We start from the raw sequence: 23099 nt of genomic DNA on the forward strand, positions 1-23099 counted from the left end.
GATTTACAAATTCAAAGCAAAAACGTCCTATAAAGTATCTATATGTCATATTAATCAGTGCTTCAACACAAAATACGAAGTTCAACATTTAATGTTATCTTTTTAAATTGAATTGTAGTAGTTAATAATATTGTCAGCAATATATATTAATAATATGTCATTAACCCCTTTGGATGAAAATCAGAAAAATAGAACGAACAAAATAATCATTTTAGAAATTTTTAATCATTTTTTTTATAAATATTATTGTTAAGTGTTGAAGCTAAACACTTCACCATGTTCATATGTGACATGTATATGTAAAATAAATGGTAATGCTGCCAAATCAATTCATCTAACGTATACATATACTTTTATAATGTCAGTTTGCTATAAACTAGTATAGGTACACCATGTGCATTATGGAAAATATAACAAATCGTTAATAACAAATATCATTCGAATGTCCCTTAGGTACCAATCATTGTTTTTGTTTGTAGTTGTTATAAGTATATACAATATGTGTAAATGCATCTGTATTTACAAACCTAGTTTAAAAAAAGGTTCTATTTCCAAAATACGATAGATTTAATTTCTCTCTTTATTCAATATGATTTTTTTTTAAATGATTGAAACACTGTATATATTATTTATTTTATATTTATGTTTATTAATATGACACCTTGCATTGACCATAACCACGATATATAATCTGGTAAACTGATACCTAACTCACGAAAAATACATAGTTCCGAAGTTGGGACTTTTTCTGTTATAGAGAAGATTTACTACAAGAAAATTCAGATTAGATGGCTAATTTAAACATAGTTTATTATTGAAAAAGGCCAAACGGATTAGACACAAGTTTTTCTTTTTAGTATTGTAGATTGAGTATAGTAGAGAATTACGTACTGTACCAACAGCAGTTTGAATCGAGTAAGGTTTTTAATTCACAAATTAGTACATTCATCTATTAAGGCTATAAAGACAATTAACTTGCTATTGTTCTCTTAGCCAGCAAAATAAGCTTTTAATCATAGACAAAGAAACTTGTATATATTTCGAGACAATTAAGGATTGATCACTTTCCACTGAAACTCTCACAACGGTTCCAAATGAAATATATAGAAAAACTATCATTTTCATTGTTAAATCGAATAAAGCGGACAACGTAAAAATTCTGCAAACCCATATCAAGTACTTCTGTATTAAATTGTAATCTTTTCCACTAAAAATAAGATCAAGGATGTCAGAAATACAATTGATCTTGTTCACTACTGGGATAACACATATAATAACAGGACTTATACAAAATACATAAGCCGGAATGTTGCCATCTGAAAATGAAAATTAAACGGAAGTCGAACATACGAAAAGAGATATCCAAATTAAGCAATCGTACTGAAACCGACAAAATTAATGTAAATAAAAAAAAATAAATCACAATAAAAAAAAGTCGAAACCATCTTTGATATTTTGAAATTGAGGTTTCTACGGTTCTCATTGTCCTGTTATAATACCCAAGCCACACTGACATATACACATGACATATCATGATATATCTCTGTTTTATTTTCATTTTCATGTGGCAACATTCCAAATATTTGTCAGTGTTGATGGGATATTTGAACGTTCAAGCACTGATTCCTATGAGAAATAAAGTTAAAGTTGACCAATAAGCAACTTATTACTTTTTACAGGTTAAACTAATGACCTCTTGGAAATTATAACGAAAGTTATTTTCATTTGGCAGATATATCATTTTTTGAAACTGATGCGTTAAAGAGACTGGAATCTATACTTTTAAATGAGAAGACCTTATTTTGTTTGTCGCTTCTCTTCCTTCCGCAATAAATTAATCATCATGCCTTTGTGTCCTAAAGTTACCTTGTATAGTCGAATTTGTCATTCTCGTTTATTCCGTTTTGGTTATTGCGGGAGGAAAACGAAAATAAAAGGCGTCCGGATATTTTTTCCGTCATCTTATAAGTCATAGAAAACTTTTGTTAAAGGCTAAATTAAATTACACATATAATTTTCATCGGTACTTGCGGGATAGGACAATTATTTTTGCTGTAAATATAATTCGTCTAAACATCAGCCCAACAATGTTCGATCTGTAAATTTGCTTTCGCAAATTTTTTGTTCTTCCCTCGCCGGGATTCAAACTCATGCACTGAGATATCGTAGCACTAATCGCCTTGCACTATGCCCGACGCGCTAGACCACTCCACCACCTAGGCTCTACAATAATAAAGCTTTCGGTGGCCGAGTGTTACCTTTCCTTGTCAGTTTTAATCTAGCGTCGTAACACAGTACCTGATATATTAGGCATGAAGATGAAATTTTTACAGATCAGCTGCATTATCTATTGTGAAGGATCCTACCAATATATGTAAGATGCAGTCGCAGAAATATTTATATTATAAGTACGACTGAACCAGTGACGACTCTACAACATATTTTATCCATCGGATCACCAGCAGTGATGGTGATACAAGGCTGAAAACATATTCTGTATAATATATAATTCGTCTAAACATCAGCCCAACAATGTTGGATCTGTAAATTTGCTTTCGCAATTTTTTTGTTCTTCCCTCGCCGGAATTCGAACTCATGCTACTGAGATATCGTGGCACCAAATCTCCTTGCACTATGCCCATCGCGCTAGACCACTGGACCACCTAGGCACTATTAAAAGGTTGGTCCTAGTTTGGTTTAAATAGAAGTGTTGTGTGGACTGTCGTATATTTACCGTCATTTCATTTTTTGATCATGGTTTTGTTCGCTTTATTTTTCATTTTTCAGAGTCATTATCTCAATTTTGCTCTTTCATGTCTTGTTTAAAATGCTTTCATGGATGCAGTAGATAGAACTAAGCCTGATAATGTTATATTGACAAGAACAATAACTGAATAAGTTCGATAGACGAATAGAGTAGTAAACGAAATGTTGATAATTGATATATCGTTTAAATATACACATAAAATAAAGTATGAATTACAGAATGGCATTTAATGTTTTCACTCACATTTAATTTTACATATTTTATACTTAACACGAAAGCAACACAGCATGTTCAAATAAAACAAATTCGGGTTACAAACTAAAACTGAGGGAAACACATCACCTACAAGAGGAAAACAACGAAATAACAGAAACATTAAAGTGCAACAAAACACCAAACGGCAATGTAACACACACAGACGAACCAGATAATATATAAGAGGAAAACAACGAAACAACAGAACACTGAAAAAAAGTAAAAACAAAGATTGATGAGTATAAAAAAAGAAAATCACAAAAATACTGAACTCCGAGGAAATTTCAAGAAGCAAAGTCCTAATCAATCGGCAAGATAAAAAGTTCAAACAAATCAAACGAATGGATAACAGCTCTCATATTCCTGACTTGGTACAGTCCGTGTAACGTAAAAGTTAACAATACGAACGATGCCCGAATCATGTACGGACGATGCCCGAACGATGTACGTACGCTTCCCGAACGGTGTACGAATGCAAACGAAACGCTGACCGAACGTTGTACGGACGCTGAACGAATGATGTACGAACGAAACCATATACCATAAACCATACCATAAACGATAACATAAGCGTCCTTTTATCGTACATCGTTTCATTAAGGGTATACCGTATCGTTTAGCGTATTAGCGTACATCGTTTCGTTTAGCGTATATCGTATCGTTTAGCGTACATCGTTTCTTGGCGTGCATAGTTTCGTTTAGCGTATATGTTTTTTTTTTTAAATATAAAACATGAATGGTGTTCTGTTTAATTTTTTTATATAGGTGATAATAGGCGTAAAATTTAGATTGGATGCATGTTTCAGTTTTTAATTAATAATTTAATAAATTATAATTTGATATGACTCGATGTTGATCCAAAATTATTTACATAAAACGTTTGAAAAATAAACACTGAAATAAATTTAAACAAATTAAAAGATACGATTATGAATTTTGTTAGCCGTAGAAATACGTACTTGGTGAATGTGCGAGTAAACTGCAGTCTGCATGGTATTTAGTCAACATTTTTAGAAAATAGCCCAAGGTATTAACATTATTTTTTTTACCTAAATGAACAATTGATTTAAGATGGAATTCGGAAATAATCTAATGTTCTTACAAAAGTTATTTGGGGTCTTAAGGTTGACCTTTTGTCCAAAAGGTTTGTTAAATATTTTTATGTATTCTCTTTTATCGCATGTATTTTAAAATCGACTGAATAATAGTTGTATCCATATATCGTAATTAAACCAATTTTTTTAGATTATAGATTTTTTTTATTCATCTATCAAATCAGTCGAAAAAAAAAACAAATATTCGAGAAATTTCAAATAAAAACAATTACTCGTTATGTGCCTCATCAACCCCGAACATAAATCCCTACCGATGTACATACGATTGTGTATTATTTTAACTATAAATGCACTTGACTTTAAACTATCATCAACAATTGTCCGGAAAAAAACTAGACCCTCTATTCTTTAATTTTCTTATACCATTTTCCTCTGTTCTTTATTTTTCCCGTTATACTTTATTTTAATTTTATATTTTTTTTTCTTTATTTTCCTGTATCTATACCTCCTTTATTCGGAGCAACCCCACCCTAAATATACATATGATACACACGGTCTATAGGTCATCGCTTGTGCCGTGATACATGTTTGCATAACAAAGGATATCCTTGTCCATATTTATAACATTTGAAATGTCCTCCTAATAATACATATAATAGTTGCCACTGGACATTAAACAGCTAACTCTAAATTCATCCGTCATATTCTTAGTTTTGTTATAATGTGTAAATCACACAACATGATGAACAAATAATTATTGCAGATTTTCACTGCCGAAATAATGGGAAATAATTGTAAACAAAACCACTCAATCACATCCCTACGCCACAAAGTCTAGCCTTTTCACATGTAAATAAATTATTTTCATAAATCTATTTCAAAATAATTTTAAACAATTTTAAATCAAACGGTCATTTTTCTTATTTGCCAAAAAAAAAAAAACAACATCAAACAGTTATTTTCATTTCTTATTTTAAACAGATCGATTGTTTTCAATGGTCGGTGCCTGACAGCATCTATAAAATCTATCACCATGTTTGCCAATAAGAAAGCTTCATAGAACGGGAAAACAACAATGTCTTATAGAAATACTTCCAGGCCATATTTTCCAATTTCTGTTGTAATGTGGTTTCTACTAAATCATGTTTTATTGATGAAAATTGCTCATTGCTGACGAATGTTAAATATTGATCCCTAGATTTTCAATTGTTTAGTTGTTAGGTTACTGTCTGATCTCGCAAACCTGACATTTTATGGTCATTATGTTTTGCATCCAATTGCACCAATTTATTAAAAAGATATTAACGCGACACCGTACGAGAGTCGTTACTTTACATAAACTACTAGTATTTTTTTTTCTATAACGAAATACGAAACCACTTCTCGCAATTCGCTTTGGGGTAATTGTGCTTCTCTTTTGACAAAATATGGCCTTGTCTCAAAAACAACAAGTATAATATAATATAGAGTAATATATAAAACTGGACTAGAGTGAAGAGTTAGGAAGTAGGAATTCCGAATTTTAATTGAATGTTCTAAATCTTTGTGTATTTCTGATAAATGATTGTACAGACTCAAAAAAGTCTTTGTTTTGCTGAAATGAAAGGTCACCGTCACCAGCCAATAGAAGCAAAATGGATATAGTAGATCTTTCTAATTTTGAAAACAATATTTCTGTTGCTTCGTTGATAAAAGGGCTCTTAAAAAATAATGAATACTATCCTCAACAGGATGGCCACAACTGCATGCCGGATTGGGTTTAATATTAATAAGGTTTAAATCTGCATTTGAAGAACTGCACCATATTTCTCAACTGTGTATCAATGATATTAAGATTTCTATCACCACAACTAAACTAGGAAGTGCGTACTGTGAATAAATTATTATACTCAGTTTACTATTGCTTACAACAATTTATCACATATAATACCACGTTAACAATTAGGCCCGAGAACACAGTTATTTCGTAGTGCATTACTTTTAGACAATAAATTCAAATTAAAAAAATCGCACCTGCTCTACCTCAAGAAAGATTTTTACAGTGTAGTGTACTACTATTGGGACAAATAATATCAAAATTATAGAAACTTCTACCAGCTCCAGAGGAGGGGCGACAGCCTTAGGTGCTGTGTGCAAATTTTTGTAGGTCACGTGGTACGATTTTAGCGTCTCTCGACAATTTTGAATCTGGAAAAGATCGATCTGTCATGTTTTTATATCAAATATACATGTACTCTCTTGCACTCGCAGAAAATATAGAAAGTTTTGAAATAAAAAGATTAATCAATGATAGAAGATCACTTTATATGAAATATTTTCTTTATGTTTTTCATCTTTTAAGTAAATTCTATCAATAAAGAAATGCACTGTAATGGCGGGAATTTTTTTTCGATCTCTGCGAAATCACGAGGCACAGATTTTTGTAAATCTTACAAATATCAGCACGTGAAAATCATTCAAATTTTTGTCAATTAAAGAACACTATTCAAACATTCTAAATCTTCTTAAGTCTCCTTAAGTCTCCAGCCGTTGCTTTGTAATAAGTCGCTAAAATATGATTTCCGGTAAGTAAAATATCAATAATATTTGTCAAATCCGCTAGTAATTATGTTATTTTAGGCATATAAACTCTTATATGTATTTTAATCATTTTGAAAACAAAATGAAAATTTTGTCTTATGAATAACCATCATGATAAATATAGTTTTTTTTTTCATAATTGAATCGTGCATTATTTGTGTATTGGATTGCTTAATTGCCTTCTCTCTAGTGTTATCTCTGTTTTGTTAACTGACAAATGACGAAATAATGCAATATTTAAAATTAAGTATTTTACAACTTTGTCCCGATTAAACACTTAAAACCGATTGAATAAATTGAGAATTCAGTGCTTATCGATGTCGAAATTAGCCCTTGGTAATAAACAGTTAGTTTGGGTATAGATATGTTTATTGTCAAGAAATAACTAACAAATTTGTTTATTATGTGTGTACAAAGTATATGTATATTGCATGATCAGCCCTCCTGTATATTACTTGTTTTTTTTAATTGATTCAACAAATTTCGTTTGTCCAGGTGTCATTAACGGTGATGTCAACACCACGAGTAGTTTGATATAAATGACACAATACCACCGCGACCGATCGATAATATAAGACAAATCTGCGTGCCGTGTGCAGAGTGTCGTCCCTCCTCTATACCAGCTCTAACTCAAAATATTGACAATTCTGTGATAAGGGGGTCTAAAATTCAGTTTGACAGCTTCAGACGTACTAATTGTTTACCTATTTTAACTGGTCCAAATCACTCCTTAACATAAAGATTCAGCACCCAAATTGTTTTAACATGTAATTTCATTCCCCTTCTTGATATTTCATGCATTCAATTTCAAGAAATCAATTGGGAAAGTATATCCAAAAAAAATGCAAGTTATACACTGTTCACACTAGGGACTATATTTATACACTGTTCACACTTGGGACTATATTCGTAGGGTGACGGTGTTGACAGTCTGAAGGAGAAAGCATCAAGGATTTAATAAGGCAAAGCTTTTGTTGTACTCAATCTTACTTTAAGTTTTCTTTATTATATTTAATAGATATATATCCGAGATACGATAATGTAGTTTTCTTTTTTATATCAAACCTGATCATCTATGATATATATATGGAACTTTTTAACGACCTTGGCTGGCTATACAGCCCTTGCACGGTCGGTTCATCTATGATGATGATGGGAGTTTTTAACGACCTTGACTGGCTATACAGCCCTCGCACGGTCGGTGTGCAAATGATGTCATCTATAATGGGATATTATTCCACTTTTTATACATATTGATAGTTTAATCAATATCTGATTGGTTGAGACTATCCCACGTGTCGTTGAACAAATTTTCATATTCCATTCTGAGGATCATATTCCCCTCTGAAATGTCGGGATTACATCGTGTGACGTTACGCGCGGTTAATGTACATAACGTTTTGAACTTCTTATTCTTCTTAAAATAGCGATAGCAATAATCATTATCATGTTCAAATTTATTTCAGACGATAAAACAAAAAGACTTATAATTAAATTTTGATCCGTACTGTTTATCAATGGGTATGTCGTGTTTTGTTTAACTTATAAAAACAAGCGGATAAGAAAACAAAATGTATGCAAAATAATATTTAATGTATTGATAGTAAACAAACCATAGGCAGTGGAATAAAACATTCATTTCCCTTTGCTTCGGGAGATATGAAGATTTGCTCACCCTCGAAAAATCAGAGTTCCCTCGGGCAGAGCCCTCGTGAAATATGAATATTCTTGGGTGAACAAATCTTTATATCTCCCTCATACACGGGAAATAAATGTATAATGTCTAATGAGAGAATTTAACCAGAGACTGAATAACGTAGAAATAACAAATTAAAGGTCACTGTACGGCCTTCAACAATGAGCAAAATCCATACAGCATAGTAAGATATTAAAGACTCCGAAATGACAAATGTAAAATACACTCAACACTGTTCAAACATCACCGCACGTCAAACTTTGAACAACAGAAAAACTTGATTGGACATTGGTTACAATTTGTCACGACCTCATGAATTGGCGTACATGTACGTCCTATCAAATACCTTCAGAAAGCTTCCATTGAAATTATTTTACACACAAGTAACTGTGTATTTTACTGATTTTCTTAATAAAAAAAAACAAAATGTATTTTGCGTTAAATGTGCAATGAAGCCACGGATTCGTAATCTTCAAAAAATAGTTCAGAAACGGTTGATAAAATGTGGAATGTCTGAATAGAAATATAACAATTATGTCCAGTACGCGTTTATTAAACGGACTCTATTTGGACATTTTAAGATACTATAAGTACTTGTTTTCTGTGTATAGAATTTTAGAGGTCAATACGACTTTTCGTAAGTTGGATTTTCAATTTTAATAAAAAATGAGTTGGGTTTTCTTCTTTTCTTTAAATTTATATCATGATTCTTTGATATTTCCCATTATCTTCTGAATATTTTTTAAGATGAATAATTTAAAATTTGTATACCAAACATTTTTAATTTTACTCTGCGTTTATAAATAGCATTGAAAGTACAACATCTTATAAACGATAAACATTGATAGAGAGTTGTCTCATTGGCACTCATACCACATCTTCCTATATCTATTAACAATCGAAACCCCTGAAATATCGTCTCATGACAAGCACGAAAAATGGCGAAAGTGAACTTCCAACAGCGGGCGATGATTTATAATTATACAATATTCTTTCAATGGATTTTTTAAATGCAATGTAGAAATTATCAATTAAGACATTTTTTATCCCTTTTGAAATTACTTAATCGAATATGAAGCCACATGCACGAAGAAGTTTGTCTGACGTGAAAATACGTAAGTCCCATATCTCACGGCTACATGGACACACACAGTGTACTGATCTTAATAATATATTAACGTTTGCAAATTCGTTGTAAGAAGAAAGACCTTTTAACTTTATATCACAATAAGCATATCTAAAGTAAGTCGTCACGTAGCTCGTAGAAATGTCAAACTGCCAATACTGCTAGTTTGTACTCTATTGTCGGAGGACAACTGATTCAAAATAAGGGAGCTACCATTTATTTTTAGGGGCGGGGGCTGGGGGCTGGGGGCTGAAAGGGGGGGGGGGGGGGGCTAGTATGAAACTTGAAAAAAGGGCATGACAGGAGTTTAGAGAAAAAAAGGCAGAATGGGCATCTTGCCAAAAAGAAAAAGGCATGATGACTTTATGTAAAACAAGTCAGAGATATTAATAACTAAGAAAGGAAGGACCGAATTATGGAAGCGCATATGCTACACCCCTTGTAAAGTTATTTTGTTGCAAATAAGTCGTAATTATTAGTTAAGTTGTGTGTTATAAGCTGGAATCAAATCATCATGTGGAATCAACTTGTCGGAATGATGAAGAAAAAATTGCATTACAATGTCGACTTGCTAATATAAGTGTAATGACATAGTAATACGAAGTCGACATGTTGAATTCAACTTGTTAATAGCTTATGTCGAAAACTTGTTTATTTGATAATCAGGCAAAACCACGTGACCATTTTGGAAAAACAGAGGTCTATTTTTAAATCGATTTCCATATGTCGTTTGTTTAATGTGCTTTGGATGAGTGTCGCTATAAATTCAAGTTCAAATTAATGAATGAGTTGTTGCTCAGAGTTATTTGGTATGGAAATGGGGAACGGCAGTCAAATATCAGAAAAAAAGAACTGACAAATAACAATATGTCGGACATAAGGGGGATATCCCCACACCACTTGGTCCGGCGTTTATTTTCCATAGTTCTCAAACAGAAGTAAAATGAAAAATTCGCGAAGGATCCCACGGCACCCTCTGTCTCGCATGCGATTGCTGCTGTCAGTGTAAAATTGTAATGTTTACTGTAAACAGTTCATTTTTCTGTAACATACAAAATTTAAAAAATAGTTTTTTTCTGTAGATGCTTTATTTTGATCTGAAAGAATAACTCCTATACAAGTTTTATAACAATTCATGGAGATTTACAAATTAATCAGAACAAAACAGTTTTACTTACTGCAAAATAAACCAAATTTTCCTGTTCCCTAGAATCTAAGTACATGAGTAGAATCGCAGTGAATTACTGGTATACACACAGAAAGCGCACGGGAAAGAATCCGCAAGCTAAATAAAATTAAGAACAGGAGCAAAACCTTTACCGCATAGTAAGAATCTGAAATGACATGTAAAACAACTCAAACGAGAAACCTAACGATCTAAATGACGAAGACGTCGACGCCACTACTGAATAAAATTAGGAGATGTGGTGTGATTGCCAATGAGACCACTAGCCACCAGAGTTTAAACGAAGAAGATGTAAGCAATCATAGGCAGCCGTACGGCCTTCAGCAAATCGTAAGTATAGTCGGCTATAAAAGGCCACCACGTTGAAATGTGAAACCATTCAAACGAGAAATGTAACGGCCTTATTTATAACAAAACAATTTACGAAAAACAAATATGAAACACATGAACCAACGACAATTTAGGCTCTTGACTTGAGATATGCATATGAAGAATGTGGCGGAGTTAAACATGTATGTGAGCGCTCAATCTTAACCCTAACCTTGGACCGCCGTGTAACAGCTCAACAAAAGCTTTACAAATCAGTTGCAGCTGGCTAACTCAATAGATCGATATTACTGGCCAATATAAATTCATTAAAATCCGGCGTAAATCTCAATGCTCCTGAAGAGAAAGCTGATCCTGCTCAACGTGAGTCACCTGTCGCGTTATTCGTGAAATTACAAACCCAGTTATTTTGTCTAATGCGGTAGGTCATCCTCGAGGAAAAGAGGACGGAATTATGGTTACGACAATTGGAACATAAATTAACCGTTGTTTCCCTTTAAATTGAGTGTGAGTTGATTAAAAGTGTTTCATTTTTTGACAACAAAGTACAAGTCATTTGATGTGTGTAGTACCTGCGACATTAATGTCGCGGAATTGAGACACAGCAAACCTTTATTCCGTCGTCGGTAATGGCGTCGGCGTCTTCGTCATTTAGATCGTTCTGTTTCTAGTTTTTTTTTACATTTGTCATTTCGGGATCTTTCATAGCTTACTATGCGGTAAGGATTTTGCTCATTGTTGAAGACCATACCAGTGACATATAGTTCTCCGTGATTTGGTATGTGATGGAGAGATGTTTTATTGGCCATCATACCACATCTTCTTTTTATATAAGCTTTCAGTTTTTTGCAGTTAATAACAATGTTTTGTCCTGATAAATTTGTAAATTTCCATGAATTATTTAAAGTTTGTATGTTACTGAAAAATAAAATATTTACAGTCAACATTACAATTTTACACTGACAGCAGCAATGTCATGCAAAACAGAGGGTGCCCTGGAAACCTTAAAGAATTTATTATAATACTTCTTCCGTTTGAGAACTAAGGAAAATAAACGCCGGACCAAGTGGTGTGAGGATATCCCCCTTATGTCCGAAATATTGTTATTTCTTAGTACTTTTTTTCTGATATTTGACTGCCGTTTCCCCTTTTCATACCAAATAACTCTGAGCAACAACTCGACCTTTAATTTGAACTTGAACACAATGGATAGCGACACTCATCCGAGGCACATTAAACAAACGACATATGGAAATCGATTTAAAAATAGAATAATGTTTTTCCAAAATGGTCACGTGGTTTTACCTCATCATCAAATAAACAAGTTGTCGACTTAATCAATTAACAAGTTGAATTCAACATGTCGACTTCGTATTACTATGTCATTACATTTATATTAGCAAGTCGACATTGTAATGCAATTTTTTCTTCATCATTCCGACAAGTTGATTCCACATGATGATTTGATTCCAGCTTATAACACACAACTTAACTAATAATTCCGACTTATTTGCAACAAAATAACTTTACAAGGGGTGTACCATATGCGCTTCCATACCGAATAGAGTGTAAAATAAAAAAGCAGGGCTATATTTACAATAAGTTTACATTTAAAGAAAAAATGCAGGACAACATTTTTCATCGGTATTACGCGTCATTGATAATCTGATCACTACAACGTTTTTACAAAATATTCGTTCCCGTGAAAACTAAGATTTGTAAAACTTTCAAATTTCATCGAGGTCTCTTCTCAGGATATAACGGCCATCTGTATGTTGGCTTTAAAGTCGACAAGATAACAGGTCAATATATTAATGTATTCAAGTGAATTTAAGATTTGTTGCAATTCTAAAGTACAATGGGTAAATCAATCTTATCTTTGATGTGCCACATGGGCATCCCTATAAACATGATAAAGTAAGACAGTCCATGCGTGACCCATAGCATTAGATATTTTATGCATTTCATTGGATATTTTCTATCACAATCCAGGCAAGCTAATAACCTATATTATTTACGTGTCTGAAGACGAATTTGTATAAAACATTGTGTTTGATTTTAATTTCTGAAAATTAAACTAAACTCTAGAACAGACCTTTTATGAACGTCGGGTTGGGACTTTATTATGTGTGTGAATTCGGTTTTTACACGTATAGGGAAGTTCGTCCGAATCGAAAGTGACGTCACATTGCGCATGCGTATAAAATTGGTGGGCAAGACCCATTCATAAAAATAATGGCCGATAAAACAAACACTTCATCGAGTTCTCTCAACAATTTATCAACATATGCAAATTCCCTGTCAGTTGAAGCAAAGCAGAGATATTCCACAAAGTTATTGTACAACACGGGAACTAAAAGTTTGCCAGATCCGTACGCAATTGCTGAAAAATGGAGTTCTGACCCTAGCACCTGGCCCGACCTGACCTTTGGTGATATTTACCTTTACCTGATTGACACGCCTTCCATCTACACCAAGGAGTCAATGAAAGCATACAAATCGTTAGATGCATACAAGTAAGTGTTAAAATATGTATTTGAATTATTATTTCGATTTTAAAACAAGTTTTACATGAAGAAAGAGCTTGAAAATTATTTTTTTGTAATCTCACCTTCTCAGGTAATCGGGTTGTTTATGTCACGTGGTTAATGCCATATTTGGTCATCTTACCAGATCACAGGTAAACGTATATTCCTGCTGTGACAATGTCATTCACTGTATTTACAACTGTGTCATCTATTTTGAACTTATGTCCCTGTGCATATTATCATATGTAGTGTCATTAAATAAATGCACATAATACCCTTTATTTTTGATACACTAAATTTACCTTGCATTTTACATTTCTATATTGATTGATAATTTAATTTGATAGTGATTTATCTATAATTGTAGTGTTTGACTTATTTTGATATATTTGAACTAGAATACATAAAAATAAAACATTTAAAAAATATCTATAAAATTTAAAAAAAAATTAAAAGATGGTTTAAAAAGGTTTATGTATACAGCATAGTCATTGTACTGAAGGCTTAGTCACTTTGTCACCTGAAGATATTTTGAATAATTTTATACATATACATTTATAAGTATCATACATGCATTATAATGGTTTACTTTTATAAATTTTTACTTGGATGGAGAGTTGTCTCATTGGCACTCATACCACATCTTCTTATATCTATGTCCATAACCATGATAACTAAATGTTCTTTTTGCTTTATGTTCCTTATACTGATTTTTCTCTTTTTCAGTTACGTCGTCAGTGGACATGTACAAGTCGTGTTTTCTCACCCAGTGGACAACGACTGTCCATTCATGGTCCTCAAGGCAAAGGTCACACCGTCACAGAGAGCTAGAGATAAACCACATGAACCATGGGTGTATTTGGAAAAGAGCAGTGGGACAGTATACTGTGCTCACTGTACCTGTATGGCAGGGTATGTATACTGTTCAATGACTCGATTGTGACCCAGAGTTCTATTGTTCTTATATAAATATATGTAATGTGTTTTATATATTGATATGAAATATAAGGAGATGTGGTACAATTGCCAATGAGACAATTCTATCCAGCAGAGTTCAATTGAATTGGATGTAAGCAGATATAGCCAACCATACAGGCTTCAACAATGAGACAAACCCTTATCGCATGGTCGGCTATAAAAGGCCCTGACATGAAAAATATGAAACAATTCAATTGATGTATTACATTTGGTTTCATTAGCACAGATACATTTTTCAAAATGTCATATAACAAAAATTCCTTCATTTACAGGTTAGGGGAAGTATGCAGTCATGTTGGGGCACTACTGTTCAAGGTGGAGATGGCTGTTAAAATTGGAATCACACAAACGAGTTCAACCAGTAAAGCTTGTCAGTGGAATAACAGATTTAGAAAAGAGGTATATTTTTACACTTTTATTCAGGTATAAAGTTTTACAATATGACTCAGGAATAAAAAGTGCATTTAGTGTTATCCTGTCTGCAAATTTATCAGTATATTAAAAGGATAATAAAAAAAAAATCAAAGATATATGTAAAGTAGGAGACAAATCGATATTTTATATTAGCTAAAAAAAATATTCACTATGTCTGTAATTAGAAATGTTTATGTTGAGGAGATTGACAAAATACAAAAGAATTGCTAATCACACCTGCTAACCACAGATTTAGATGACATGTAAGCAAAATAATTAATTTTGTATGTTACTATTTAAATGTGTATAGATATGTAGTATATTCAATGTATGATTAATTTTCAACACCAGTTTAACTAATTGATTTATTTTTATTGTCAGGTTACTCCAACTACTGTCACTGACATTTTCCAGCATATAAAGGGTAGACGTACAAAAGATATCGCAAGTGTCCAAGCCAACGGGGCAGCACCTCTCCCTCCCCAGGAAGTCCTAAAGGAACTGTATGCTATTGCACCTAATGCTGCCTTTTTTACCTCCGTTATGACACCAAGTATAGATAATCCACCTGCCTCAAAAACAACTGAAAGCAAGTACCCTCCACTGCTGTCAACACTTCAACAGACCGATAACAATGACATAAATGACTTTTGTGATAAAACCATAGATTCATATACTGTTTCACAATACCAGGCAGAAAATTTAGAGGTAGCAACTAGAAATCAAGCCATCAGTTCCTTATGGTATCAACATAGAATGGGTAGAATCACAGCATCCAAAGCTCATGATGTGCTAGTTCGTAAAGCAACAACTCCTGCAGCCAACCTTGTCAAAAGGATAGCCGGTTATTCCACATATGACCTTTCAAAAAAACAGTCAGTCAAATGGGGCGTAGACCATGAAGATGAATGTAGACAGGCATACACAAATCACCAACAGAACCACCACCTAGACCTAACATGTTCTCCGTGTGGTTTCTTTATAAACACAAGTCACCCATTCCTAGGAGTCAGCCCTGATGGCATTGTGAACTGTAAGTGCTGTGGCAGAGGTACAATAGAGGTAAAATGTCCTTTTAAACACAAAGATGTAACTGTACCACAAGCTGCAAAAAGTGACAAAAACTTCTGTCTCGACGCAAATTTAACCCTTAAGACCAGCCACAGATATTTTACGCAAGTCCAGATGCAGATGTTCATCACCAACTGCCAGTATTGTGACTTTGTTGTATATACCAAATGTCAGCCTGAAGCAAGCATGGTAATAGTGCGAGTCCCAATTGATCTAGACTTCTGCCACAAGTTGATACACAAGTGTGAGAACTTTTTTAAATCATTTGTTATACGTGAACTTCTCACCAGAGAACTTGAAAATGAGCCAACAACAAACAACGATGACAGGGTCGACAACAACAACAATGCTAATGAGAAATCATGGTGTATTTGTTCCGAACCAGAGTATGGTCGAATGATAAGGTGTGATGGTGACCAATGTCCTTATGAATGGTTCCACTACAAATGTGTAAACATTCGACGTAAACCAAGAGGAAGGTGGTTTTGTGCTAGCTGTGAAATATAGACATTCAAACAATACCAGTTGAATTACTTTATTAATACATAGACATTGCAAAACATTTTCAATCAACATCTTGTATTTATGCAATATATATATATGTATTGATAAAAATAGACATACATGTACATGTTACAATTAAAAATTGCATTATCAATAGCTGGAATGCACACTAATAAATGTAAGACTGATTGAAAAATGAAAACTTAACAAGATATTTATCTATAATAAAGAAAATTTGGAAACAATTTTGCTCAAACTTTTTGAATTTAAAAAGAATAGTTGTATATATTATTTTATCTGTTAATATACATGTACATTTTCATATATATATTTTGTAACTGGCTTTTTCGTTCATGTGGAATAAACAGAAGTCCTTGTTAATGCATCATTAATGAAAATTATTCTGCTCATGTTTGAAAACCATAGACTTGTACATTGTATGACATAAATTATTTTGTAATACATCATTGTGTGAAATAAATTATTTTGAAACACATTTTTATATTCATTACAGACTGTTGAATTTGAAATAAGAAACTTTCTATTATCAAATAACTATATACACAAGTCTTTAAAAGAGTTTTTTAAGACACAAGTTTTGGTGGGGATTACAAATTGCTGAACAAATGGTAACAATGCTATCGGAATGAGGAACCATACACATACTCATGTTTGAACTAAGAATGTTAAAGTTTTTTAATCTCTGGATTGCTCTCTCAACATGGATTCTGACATGCGCTATTTTACGGGTCTGTTCTACTTCTTTGGCACTTAGTTGTTTTTTTCCTCTTGTGAATGCTGGTATAACTAGTGTTGCACTTTTGTTGGCAAGTTCTTCTGATATCAAAAACCCACGATCAGCCAACACCTGATCTCCATGCTGAATTTTGTCCAAATAACCACTGCGTTGCGTAATAACCTTGTCGGATGTCCTACCACCAAATGCCTTTGATACAAATGAAATAGCTCCTGTTGGTGTTATTGACACTAAAAATTTAATGGTGTTGTTGTGCTTGTAGTTGGACCAGGTCTGAGCTCTAGCAGTTAATTGGCCTGGTCGCTGAATGAAAACTTCAAAACAGTCTATGATACTGGAGCACCTTCGGTAAGATTGTTTAAAAACAGATGGCATATTACTTAATAGATATTCCTTATCAGGCCATTGAATCAGAAAGGACAGTTTGCTGGCTAATTTTGGAAGTCCTAGGTTGAGAATGTCTGATATTGTTGTTTTGGAGACACCGAAGCGATAGGCAAGATCTTCATGTTGAAGGTTGAGTCTCAACTTCATTAATAGGCATAGCAGAACACTCGTTGGTGACATTACTTTACATGATGGCAATATACAGGAACAAAATGACAACAACCACATAAATAGAGCTTTAGAATGTACACCGGTGTAAAACTGTATTTTACGATCACTGGCAGTAACAAGGTTTTCAAAATTTAGCTGACTGATGTTTGCCTTTAAGGTGGTGTTTTCTGTTTGAAGGCGACCTAATTCAGCATACAGTTGTTCATTTTCAATTCTCAATGTGGCAATCTTGTTGATGCAAGCATCGTGTTGGTTGTTGTCTGACTGCACTGAAAATAATGAGAAAATTTATTAATGTGAAAAAAAATGTTTTTATATTATACAATAGCTGTTAAACAGCCTTCAATAAATAAAACTTAGTAAAATGTTTAAGCATCCATTGCCATTACATTTCTTTACATCATTTTATTAAAGAAAAAAGATCCTGCTGTCACTTCAGATATTGATGAAATCTTTGAATCATGATGAGATGCTTAATGTGTATTTACAACATTGTTAATGAATTGTTTTGTTTGTAGATACATGTATCATCTATAGCTAAAGTTAACCTTGACCTCTCCTTGATTAAAGTGATAAGACTAATTAATTATTGTTTTCAAAGATTAATTACATGTTCAATTATTTCTGATTTAAATTTAAAAGAAACTGCTATTCAAACACTCCACTGAAATTAAGTGTTCTATATCTCACTAATTAGGACTTGTTTTGTTAAGTACAATATGAGTAATAGATAATTGAAATGTATAATTCATTGAAGAACCAATGTGTTTAATATTCTCTTAATTCTCAATAAGTAAAATAAACTACTGAACAAATTAGCAACAGTATTCAAAAATTTACATGTTCATTCTAGGAAATAAAAAGGGTCAATATAAGTAAGTTATCTCCTTGACAATCATACCACATCTTCTTTTTATATATATTATTACACTAATGATTTGTGCATATTTAATACCTGATTCAGGTTCTGGGATATTCTCTGCATTACTAAGGTCAAGCAATACTGAAGCCACTTGGACTTTCTCTTTGTCTGCTTGTCTTTGTTCCACTCTTTGAAACCGGGCGTATCGCTGGTCACCACTTGCTTTGTACTTTTGATACCCCATGTCAACTGATGGCACATAGTCTGGGTTGTTCTCGTCATTACTCTTCACACCTGAAATTTACATATGATTTATAATTCAATTTACACCAAGGTTGTTTTGCTATTTTAAAAACATTTGAAAGTTGTACAACTGGTTGACCGAAGAACATGACTTCACTATATGACCGACACAGTCATAGATAAGTATCACATATATGTATCCTAGGCTACATGTATGGGGTACTTGTATGATGTACATTGCATGTCATCATTTGATTGAAGAAAAAAAAACAATTACAGGAAGACACAAAGTTAAAAAATACCAAGGTTAAGTACGGAAATAGCTGAGAATAATATATATAATCCTGAAAATATATTTAAAAAACTTCCTTGACCTTGTCTGATTATCTTACACTAAGTTACAGAAATATGATCCAATGACCACCCCCCTTTTTCATTTATGTGTGTTTAAAAGGATAAACTCCGGTTGACATGCTTTGATAAGTAGAAACATACTTTCGAAAGACAACAAATATTAGAAAAAATATGAATTTGTAGTTAAAATATTGACTTACCAGATATGAAATGTCGAAAACAAACACGGTCATTTTCCCTTGGTTCCCACTGATCTCGTCTGATTGCTGAAATCCAGAGCTTTTTGCGCGACTCTGGCTTCTTTGGAATGCGGTAAAAACTTTTGGGATTGTCCTTGTCAAATCTGTTTGTACACCCGATAACACAACATGAAGCTACCATGGCTAATTAACGGTAAACATCGATTGACTTGCGATTTTCAATCATCCATTTTATGTGCCCACCAGTAAGTCACGTGATCAATCCGTGACGTCACGGCGAACTTCCCTTATAGGGAAGTTCGTCCGAATCGAAAGTGACGTCACATTGCGCATGCGTATAAAATTGGTGGGCAAGACCCATTCATAAAAATAATGGCCGATAAAACAAACACTTCATCGAGTTCTCTCAACAATTTATCAACATATGCAAATTCCCTGTCAGTTGAAGCAAAGCAGAGATATTCCACAAAGTTATTGTACAACACGGGAACTAAAAGTTTGCCAGATCCGTACGCAATTGCTGAAAAATGGAGTTCTGACCCTAGCACCTGGCCCGACCTGACCTTTGGTGATATTTACCTTTACCTGATTGACACGCCTTCCATCTACACCAAGGAGTCAATGAAAGCATACAAATCGTTAGATGCATACAAGTAAGTGTTAAAATATGTATTTGAATTATTATTTCGATTTTAAAACAAGTTTTACATGAAGAAAGAGCTTGAAAATTTTTTTTTTGTAATCTCACCTTCTCAGGTAATCGGGTTGTTTATGTCACGTGGTTAATGCCATATTTGGTCATCTTACCAGATCACAGGTAAACGTATATTCCTGCTGTGACAATGTCATTCACTGTATTTACAACTGTGTCATCTATTTTGAACTTATGTCCCTGTGCATATTATCATATGTAGTGTCATTAAATAAATGCACATAATACCCTTTATTTTTGATACACTAAATTTACCTTGCATTTTACATTTCTATATTGATTGATAATTTAATTTGATAGTGATTTATCTATAATTGTAGTGTTTGACTTATTTTGATATATTTGAACTAGAATACATAAAAATAAAACATTTAAAAAATATCTATAAAATTTAAAAAAAAATTAAAAGATGGTTTAAAAAGGTTTATGTATACAGCATAGTCATTGTACTGAAGGCTTAGTCACTTTGTCACCTGAAGATATTTTGAATAATTTTATACATATACATTTATAAGTATCATACATGCATTATAATGGTTTACTTTTATAAATTTTTACTTGGATGGAGAGTTGTCTCATTGGCACTCATACCACATCTTCTTATATCTATGTCCATAACCATGATAACTAAATGTTCTTTTTGCTTTATGTTCCTTATACTGATTTTTCTCTTTTTCAGTTACGTCGTCAGTGGACATGTACAAGTCGTGTTTTCTCACCCAGTGGACAACGACTGTCCATTCATGGTCCTCAAGGCAAAGGTCACACCGTCACAGAGAGCTAGAGATAAACCACATGAACCATGGGTGTATTTGGAAAAGAGCAGTGGGACAGTATACTGTGCTCACTGTACCTGTATGGCAGGGTATGTATACTGTTCAATGACTCGATTGTGACCCAGAGTTCTATTGTTCTTATATAAATATATGTAATGTGTTTTATATATTGATATGAAATATAAGGAGATGTGGTACAATTGCCAATGAGACAATTCTATCCAGCAGAGTTCAATTGAATTGGATGTAAGCAGATATAGCCAACCATACAGGCTTCAACAATGAGACAAACCCTTATCGCATGGTCGGCTATAAAAGGCCCTGACATGAAAAATATGAAACAATTCAATTGATGTATTACATTTGGTTTCATTAGCACAGATACATTTTTCAAAATGTCATATAACAAAAATTCCTTCATTTACAGGTTAGGGGAAGTATGCAGTCATGTTGGGGCACTACTGTTCAAGGTGGAGATGGCTGTTAAAATTGGAATCACACAAACGAGTTCAACCAGTAAAGCTTGTCAGTGGAATAACAGATTTAGAAAAGAGGTATATTTTTACACTTTTATTCAGGTATAAAGTTTTACAATATGACTCAGGAATAAAAAGTGCATTTAGTGTTATCCTGTCTGCAAATTTATCAGTATATTAAAAGGATAATAAAAAAAAAATCAAAGATATATGTAAAGTAGGAGACAAATCGATATTTTATATTAGCTAAAAAAAATATTCACTATGTCTGTAATTAGAAATGTTTATGTTGAGGAGATTGACAAAATACAAAAGAATTGCTAATCACACCTGCTAACCACAGATTTAGATGACATGTAAGCAAAATAATTAATTTTGTATGTTACTATTTAAATGTGTATAGATATGTAGTATATTCAATGTATGATTAATTTTCAACACCAGTTTAACTAATTGATTTATTTTTATTGTCAGGTTACTCCAACTACTGTCACTGACATTTTCCAGCATATAAAGGGTAGACGTACAAAAGATATCGCAAGTGTCCAAGCCAACGGGGCAGCACCTCTCCCTCCCCAGGAAGTCCTAAAGGAACTGTATGCTATTGCACCTAATGCTGCCTTTTTTACCTCCGTTATGACACCAAGTATAGATAATCCACCTGCCTCAAAAACAACTGAAAACAAGTACCCTCCACTGCTGTCAACACTTCAACAGACCGATAACAATGACATAAATGACTTTTGTGATAAAACCATAGATTCATATACTGTTTCACAATACCAGGCAGAAAATTTAGAGGTAGCAACTAGAAATCAAGCCATCAGTTCCTTATGGTATCAACATAGAATGGGTAGAATCACAGCATCCAAAGCTCATGATGTGCTAGTTCGTAAAGCAACAACTCCTGCAGCCAACCTTGTCAAAAGGATAGCCGGTTATTCCACATATGACCTTTCAAAAAAACAGTCAGTCAAATGGGGCGTAGACCATGAAGATGAATGTAGACAGGCATACACAAATCACCAACAGAACCACCACCTAGACCTAACATGTTCTCCGTGTGGTTTCTTTATAAACACAAGTCACCCATTCCTAGGAGTCAGCCCTGATGGCATTGTGAACTGTAAGTGCTGTGGCAGAGGTACAATAGAGGTAAAATGTCCTTTTAAACACAAAGATGTAACTGTACCACAAGCTGCAAAAAGTGACAAAAACTTCTGTCTCGACGCAAATTTAACCCTTAAGACCAGCCACAGATATTTTACGCAAGTCCAGATGCAGATGTTCATCACCAACTGCCAGTATTGTGACTTTGTTGTATATACCAAATGTCAGCCTGAAGCAAGCATGGTAATAGTGCGAGTCCCAATTGATCTAGACTTCTGCCACAAGTTGATACACAAGTGTGAGAACTTTTTTAAATCATTTGTTATACGTGAACTTCTCACCAGAGAACTTGAAAATGAGCCAACAACAAACAACGATGACAGGGTCGACAACAACAACAATGCTAATGAGAAATCATGGTGTATTTGTTCCGAACCAGAGTATGGTCGAATGATAAGGTGTGATGGTGACCAATGTCCTTATGAATGGTTCCACTACAAATGTGTAAACATTCGACGTAAACCAAGAGGAAGGTGGTTTTGTGCTAGCTGTGAAATATAGACA

At 33.4% G+C, this 23099-nt stretch overlaps 1 protein-coding gene across 1 annotated transcript; it reads left to right on the top strand.

The window, feature by feature from the left end:
* Positions 1-13149: 13149 nt before the first annotated feature.
* On the top strand, positions 13150-23096 carry LOC127705646 (uncharacterized). Its single transcript, XM_052209973.1, has 5 exons — positions 13150-13508; positions 20853-21038; positions 21377-21503; positions 21900-22111; positions 22880-23096. The coding sequence occupies exons 1-5, from the start codon at positions 13228-13230 to the stop codon at positions 23094-23096; spliced, it is 1023 nt and encodes a 340-aa protein (XP_052065933.1). The 5' UTR covers positions 13150-13227.
* The last annotated feature ends 3 nt before the right edge of the window (positions 23097-23099 follow it).

The sequence above is a fragment of the Mytilus californianus genome, unplaced genomic scaffold, assembly GCF_021869535.1.
Source record: "Mytilus californianus isolate M0D057914Y unplaced genomic scaffold, xbMytCali1.0.p SCAF_6, whole genome shotgun sequence".
Classification (NCBI taxonomy): domain Eukaryota; kingdom Metazoa; phylum Mollusca; class Bivalvia; order Mytilida; family Mytilidae; genus Mytilus; species Mytilus californianus.

Excerpts from the sequence above, each read along its gene's own strand:
- LOC127705646 (XM_052209973.1), top strand. The coding sequence starts at position 13,228 with ATGGCCGATAAAACAAACACTTCATCGAGTTCTCTCAACAATTTATCA. Across the intron at positions 13,509-20,852 it reads AAATCGTTAGATGCATACAA|TTACGTCGTCAGTGGACATG; the intron begins GTAAGTGTTAAA and ends TCTCTTTTTCAG. Across the intron at positions 21,039-21,376 it reads CACTGTACCTGTATGGCAGG|GTTAGGGGAAGTATGCAGTC; the intron begins GTATGTATACTG and ends CTTCATTTACAG.